The sequence below is a fragment of the Oncorhynchus keta genome, chromosome 29 (assembly GCF_023373465.1).
Source record: "Oncorhynchus keta strain PuntledgeMale-10-30-2019 chromosome 29, Oket_V2, whole genome shotgun sequence".
NCBI lineage: Eukaryota > Metazoa > Chordata > Actinopteri > Salmoniformes > Salmonidae > Oncorhynchus > Oncorhynchus keta.
This window is the reverse complement of record NC_068449.1, coordinates 41,554,397-41,561,676: the sequence shown is the minus strand read 5'-3', so window position 1 is coordinate 41,561,676 and position 7,280 is coordinate 41,554,397. Positions and strand designations below refer to the sequence as shown.

Genomic DNA, 7,280 nt, shown 5'->3' with positions numbered 1-7,280 from the left:
GGCTTTAAAACAGCAAAGAATTCTGGAAAGTGGAGTTCAAACTTTCATCAACAACTCGGATGAGGCTTGCATGCATCAAACACTAAAGTGCCTGTTATGCCCATCATAGAAAACCCGAATGGTAAAATCTGCTATGGAAATGTGATTCTTACACTGAACAAAAATATTCAAGAAACATGAAACCATTTCTACGTTTTTACTGAGTTACAGTTCATATAAATCAATTGAAATGAATTCAGTAGACCATAATCTATGGATTTCACATAATATAAGCCAGTTAGCAGACACTTTTATCCAATGCGACTTACAGTCATGCATGCATACATTTTAAGTATGGGTGGGAATCAAAGCCACACTCCTGGCATAGCAAGCACCAAGCTCTACCAACTGAGCTACAAAGGCCAACATGACTGGGAATACAGAAATGTATCTGTTGGTCACAGATATATATTTTTTTTAAAGGTAGGGGCGTGGATCAGAAAACCAGTCAGTGTCGGGTGTGACCACCATTTGCCTCATGCAGCGCAAAACATCTCCTTCGCATAAGAGTTGATCAGGCTGTTAATTGTGGTCTGTGGAATGTCCCACTGTTCTTCAATGGCTGCGCGAAGTCGCTGGATATTGGCGGGAACTGGAAAATGCTGTCGTATTCGTTGATCCAGAGCATCCCCAACATGCTCAATTGGTGGGGCTGTGCATTCGCATGCTGAAACATGAGATTATGGCGGTGGATGAATGGCACAACAATGGGCCTTAGAATCTCCTCAAGGAATCTCTGTGCATCCAAATTACCATCAATAAAATGTAAATGTGTTCATTGTCTGTAGGTTAAGCCTTCCCATACCATAACCCCACTGCCACCATGGGGCACTCTGTTCACAAAGTTGGCATCAGCAAACCGCTCGCCCACACGACGCCATACACGCTGTCTGTCATCTGCCTGGTACAGTTGAAACTGTGTTAAGAGCACACTTCTCCAGCATGCCAGTGGCCATCAAAGGTGAGCATTTGCCCACTGAAGTCGGTTACGACGCCAAACTGCAGTCAGATCACAACGCTGGTGAGGGCAACAAGCACGCAGATGAGCTTCTCTGTGACAGTTTCTGACCGTTTGTGCAGAAATTCTTCTGTTGTGCAAACCCACAGTTTCATCAGCTGTCTGGGTGGTTGGTGGACATTCCTGCACGCTCCCTTAAAACTTGAGACATCTGTGACATTGTGTTGTGACAAAACTGCATATTTTAGAGTGGCCTTTTATTACCCCCAGCACAAGGTGCACCTGTGCAATGATCATGCTCTTTAATCAGCTTGGCAAAGGAGAAATGCTCACTAACAGGGATGTAACATTTGGGAGAAATAAGCTTTTCGTAGTTTTGGAAAGTCTGAGATATTTTATTTCACCTCTTGAAACATGGGACCAAGTCTTTACATGTTGTGTTTATATTTTTCTTCGCTATATTTGGATTCATAAGGAAGTAAATATAAACTGGAAACGAAAAATACAACGTGATGCATGCTTTTCCTATGTGCATTTCAATAGTCCTTCCATTCATCAGGAGTGAGGTGAAATAATTTGACAGGCGTAAGCAAATCATCATCCACATTGACTTGTGTTTTCAGATCAGCTCAGATTGCAGAACAGAGGAGACAAGGACAAGCCATTATGTACTATGGAGAGAGAAAAAAAACATTTTAAACTGAAATAATTTAAGATTATGAACTATGTCTGAGACATAGATATATGACTTATGTAGCCCCTAAACTTTTAGGTGGATCCCATTTATAGCCAACTACCCACATCTCTTTCTCTCTCACACACACACATTGCATCTCAGTGCAAGAGGCATCACTGCAGTACCTGGTTCAGGCTGCATCACATCTGGCCGTGATTGGGAGTCCCATAGGGCGCTGCACAATTGGCCCAGCGTTGGCCGCGGTAGGCCGTCATTGAAAATAAGAATTTGATCTTAACTGGCTTGCCTAGTTAAATAAAGGTAAATATATATATACATCCCAGCCTATTTAATTTCCTCTTGAAGTTCTAATCAAACTTTAAAGTATTATTATATGGCTGAAATTATGAGTAAACAAACATTTACACGTTTGCTTAGGAAGGCTGAATGAATCAATTAATAAATGAATGATTGAAGCCAATGCACAAATAAATAACAAATATAATAGCATACAATAGAATGGAATACAATTGATTTTTTCCCTGAAAATATCGGTAAGATACTTTGTTATACAAACATCACATAGGCCTTTGTATCAAACAAAGTAAAGAAATTGGCTACTTTCTCTTTAGCTGCGCCATTGGAAACTGTCCAATCAGATGACACCAACTCTGCCAACGTTCATTGTTACATGTTTTAGCATCATCTTCCGCAATTGCTTCTATTCACCAACACATCTACGCGTCTTCTCTATTTATTTCTTTTGCACGGACAATTTGTACGCAACTGTCAAGACTTGAGCTTCTAAAATAGCGTAATGACGCAAACGGACCTCAAGAAATATCCAGCTCAAACCTGCCTATAGTTTCATTCAAGATGGTTTTAGAAACTATTTCAAAGATCATAAAAACCCAGCTTCCAGCCTACCTCAAGAAGTTCCCCCTTCCTGAGACGATCGGAGGATTTGCGAGGTTAACAGGTAAATTGTTACGGTGTTGAAAAAAGGAAAGACAGAATAGTGTGTCCCCATGCATGCCTGCCTACAATATTAGCCACAGTAGTTCGCCAGGTTTAGTGCGGTTTTCCAAGTTTCTTATAGATTTTCGGGTTCTGCGTGGCTGTAAAAGTGCTAATCCACTTCCTACTGAATTAAGTTCCTTACTTGGCTCAGGTCAAGTTGATTGAACATTGAAGGGTAGCTTAAAACAGTGCACTACTTTGAGATGCATTGTAACAGTACAATAACATGTATCTGATTCCGAGTGGAAACGTATTAATTGTACAGCCAAACAAGTGTTTCGTTTGTATGTAGCACATTTCTTCTCTTGGCTATGGAAGGGAACTATTCCAAGCTTATGAAACATTAGGCTACAACAAAATATGTACAAATTAAAATCCAAGTTGAGGCTGCTTATACTTTGATATACAGGCTATGCGTGTTTTACATACTCCTGTGTGCATAAACAACCATCTCCAAGCTTAATCTCCAAGCTTCAATAATTTGATGTCATTAAACATTGCATCTACAAACCTTTATTTTGCCTTCGCTGCAAAACATGAAATACACTCTCATGGTATTCCCATAGAGCAGTGTAAATCTGGGATGGCATGCTTACTCAATGGAGAACAGATTCCTCTCACCTTACGCCTGAATGCGGCTCACACACTAGCCTTTATGAGTAGTTGTGAGAGGAAAAAGGTCTGACGACAGTAACTGTCAGTGTACAACATTGGAAAAGTTATGCCTTGAATTTAAGTACTATGACAAACCCGCTGTAAATGAGCTATGAGACCTCAGGCGACCACTTAGTTGTTTCAAGCTTTGACAACTTGAAGAAACGCTGAATGCACCCCTATGGAAAGTGTCAGATTTGGGATTTAAAAATAGCCCTAAACTAGTGGCTGGCAGATATCCCTGAGTGTGCAGATGACACGGGTAGGCCGTCATTGTAAATAAGAATTTGTTCTTAACTGACTTGCCTAGTTAATTAAATAAAAGCATGACGTTTTTTCAAAGGAAAGCAACAGACATGGGTACTATTTCAATCTTTCAAATACTTTTGAGTGTTTTCCCCTAATTCTGTCTAAAGGGTTTGCAGTTGTGGGACTATTCTATTTGTCCATTAAGCCAGACAAGCCCAATCAAGGCCAGATGGAGTACAATATTTGAAATGAATTCAAATAGGATTTGAACCCAGGCCTGGAAAGTAGTGGTGGTAAATTATGGTTTCTCCCATTGCTCTGAGATGCTCCATACTGAAGATCATTGACATTGTAAACATTGATTTAAGTCTTCGGTAGCAAATCTATAGGAGATGCATAAACATGAAGCGACTGGAATAATTGACATGGCACTGGAAGCTCAATTGTTAATTTCATTGCCGTTCAGTGTAGTTTTGAAGTTATAACTTGCCTGCAGTCAGTAGCATAAGTACTGAGGTTTTTCCACCTCTATATTACATTTGTCATGTTAATGTTTTCACTCTCAGGAAAAGATGGGAGTCAAGTGAAAGGTCCCTGCAGGAATCTAAAGACACTATGGCTGTGTTTAGACAGTCAAAAGACCAATTAGTGGGAAAAGATATAAGACTGTGTTTACACAGTCAGACCAATTCTGGTATTTGCTTCACTAATTGTTGACCAATCAAATCAGCTCTGAAAAAGATCTGATGTGATTGCTCAAAATACCAATTAGTGGAAAAAAGATCAGAATTTGATGCCTGTGTAAACGATGCCTCCGCAGCAAAATTCAGGCTAGCAGATTTAAGGGTGAGCACCTCATTAAATTATTTTGTCCGGATTCGATAGTGTTCTTACATTTGCCTTTTTTGAAGTCGAGAAATCGTATAATGAGAATAACTTTCTCCCTTTAGTCACCCTTTTTAATCAAAAGCCATTTAATTTAATTGCTCTGAGATTCAAATACACAGCCCTCCAAAGTTGTCATAGTCAATGGAATAATCCATGGGACATTATCCACTGTTATATTGGCCTCTTAGGCTGGCCTACCCATCGATGCACAGTTCCATCAGATACTAAGATGCTCTGAGAGTATGAGAGCTGATATAGAATCAGTTTTGCCTTAAAATCTCAATGAATAAGATAATTGACAGGATGGACCTGAATTCTTTTTTTTTTTTTGATAACCATGTAAATCTTTCGGACAAGATGACTTTGATCAATATATTCGGCTGTATTTACTGATTTGAAAATGCTAATTAGCATCAAAGTAGACATCGTGCAAGACTACAAATCCCTGCAAGCTCCTGCACATAATTTCAAGCCTACACCTTTGCTAACAAGTATTGTGTAAAATAAAAAAATTGCACAAGACAGTTGACAGAATTGAAAGAAATTTAGGCAATTTACTAATGACTAAATTTAGCTAACATTAGACAGTTAATCCAGAGATTCTTACCTTTGCCTGAATTCGGCAGTCTCGTCCAGATCATCATGGCATTTGTAGTTCTTTATGATAGCCACATTAGCAGCTAATTAGCATTTCATTTTTGTAGGGTAAATACAGGTGAAAATATTGACAAGTCACCCTGTCTTAGAGATTTAAATGGTTACCAAAGATTCATGCCATGGTAAGCCATTATTTTAAAAATGAATGGTGGGAAAACGATTGGAACCATTTCCTTGTTTGACCGCTAGGTTTTATGATTCATACTGTGGTACTCTATACATGTTGTGTAATTGTATGACTCCGCTATAACCCCATGTTATGGGAACCGCAGGCGTGGAGCAATTGAGGAGATCCAATATCACTGCGTGTTTTACCTGTGCCTGCCTGTGTGTGCCTGTGTGTGTTTTCTTCCCAGTCCTTGATTGGCTCCGGTTGCTGCCTCTCCTGGGAATCTTGGCCCTGCTGGGCTACCTCACCATCCGGCCCTTCCTGCCCAAGAAGAAGAAGCAGAAGGACAGCCTGATCAACCTGAAGATCCAGAAGGAGAACCCCAAAGTGGTCAACGAGATAGATATTGAGGACTTGAAGAGCACAAATGTCTGTTACTGCCGCTGCTGGCGCTCCAAAACGGTAAATTAGACTAGAGGGAGAGTTGGATGGTTATTGCTAACACTACACCTTCTTAGTAATTTCAGGGCCCATATTCAAAGTCTCTCAGGAGTGCTGAGGATCAATACTGCCTGATAATCTTATCCATTATGATCGATCTGGACAGGGGGAACCTAATCTTAGATCGCAGTACTACTCTGGGACACTTTTTGAAAAAAGGCCCTGATCAGCCTTCATGCGTCGGTGCCAAGGGAATGGGGTGGGGGGAGTTGGCTTGAGATTGGTTTTTAGATCATGTTAGATGCAAAGACTTATAGCAATAGCTAGTGGTCTTCTAACCTTAGCAATTTATGCAGATATCAACAGTTTCTGTTTCCATTCTCACTGTCTTGAGGCCAAAGGGAAGCATATGACTGTTAAGAAATTGTGAACTATGGAGGGGAAGGGCTCAAGTTAGCCTATCTATAAGCAATGCCTCGTACTGTACGTATCAGTCTAATATTAAGTTGTTTCCTGTTGCAGTTTCCCGTTTGTGACAAATCACACATAAAGCACAATGAGTTGACTGGAGACAACGTGGGGCCTCTCATACTCAAGAAGAAGATAATATAATCCATCTTTAACACTGAGGGAGCCGCCATCTTCACTCCCTACTTCTGTCTTTGGTTCTTTAAAAAAAAGTCTGTATTTTAGGGCATGACCTTTTGCACTCTTCCAATTTGTCTTTTGTTTTGGTAAAAAAAAAAAAGGCACATACTTTCCTTTTGGTCGTGATATGCTGTAGAAATGTTGGTGGCACGTTAACTCAAAGATTTTACCATCAACACTTTTGTAAATCTTATTTATTTCAACTTGACAATAACGGACATTAACAGAGGTTATACCAGAGTAGCATTAAACCTTTCAAACTATCACCACTCCCTCTTGTCTCCTTCTGAGAACTTTTTGTACAGTGGCCATTTTCCAGTCTGGCTAGCAGCTCTCGTTAGAAACAGTTAACTTTGGTCTCCTTGGTAGCAACGCTCGGTTCCAAACTATTGGGATCACATTGAGGGGAATTTGAACTTGAGTCATGATTGCAATTAGGGTAGCAGTACATTTTGTTAAGTTGAAAAAAATATGTATACTTAGCCTTTTCAATCTCTGAACTACTGCAAGCTTGAAGTCTTTCACTTGCATACAAACACACTTCCAGGATTTATTTTCTCTGCCATGTCTTTGTTCCTAACCTTATAAAACATGCCTTAATTCTGTGTTCATACTGTTGTGTATTCAACCGGAGACATCTCAATTTCACAAAACTCCTCCACTCAACAACGAACCTTTGTTTTTCTACAAATATTTAAGCAATTCAATGTTTGCCTTTACAGTATCAAACATGTCAGTTGTCTTGATTGACTTTGCATTAAAACTGAATGTATAGAAAATATTTCTTAATACATTCATCATGAGATTTAAAGAAGGTAGCTGATACTTATGTTAAATACCAGTTTTACTGGGATTTAGGCAAACTGTGCCCGCCTGTGGACTTCTGTAAAATAAAAGTTGACCCGAGTTACTTTGTTTTAGGAAAGGAGTTTGTCAAAGGG

At 39.7% G+C, this 7,280-nt stretch overlaps 1 protein-coding gene across 2 annotated transcripts; it reads left to right on the top strand.

The window, feature by feature from the left end:
• Positions 1-2,390: 2,390 nt before the first annotated feature.
• On the top strand, positions 2,391-7,216 carry LOC118362916 (CDGSH iron-sulfur domain-containing protein 2B). Of its 2 annotated transcripts, none has more exons than XM_035743646.2 (3): positions 2,391-2,652; positions 5,498-5,712; positions 6,214-7,216. In XM_035743646.2, exons 1-3 carry the CDS (start codon positions 2,550-2,552, stop codon positions 6,301-6,303), a joined length of 408 nt encoding a protein of 135 aa, XP_035599539.1. In that variant the 5' UTR covers positions 2,391-2,549; the 3' UTR covers positions 6,304-7,216. The 2 variants fall into 2 exon arrangements, with proteins under 2 accessions (XP_035599539.1, XP_035599540.1); XM_035743647.2 differs by lacking the exon at positions 2,391-2,652 and adding an exon at positions 4,914-5,263.
• Positions 7,217-7,280: the final 64 nt, after the last annotated feature.

Bases quoted from the DNA above. Each gene is read 5' to 3' on its own strand.
- LOC118362916 (XM_035743646.2), top strand. From the start codon at position 2,550: ATGGTTTTAGAAACTATTTCAAAGATCATAAAAACCCAGCTTCCAGCC. The intron at 2,653-5,497 runs GTAAATTGTTAC...TTTTCTTCCCAG, and splicing joins AGGATTTGCGAGGTTAACAG to TCCTTGATTGGCTCCGGTTG. The intron at 5,713-6,213 runs GTAAATTAGACT...TTCCTGTTGCAG, and splicing joins GCTGCTGGCGCTCCAAAACG to TTTCCCGTTTGTGACAAATC.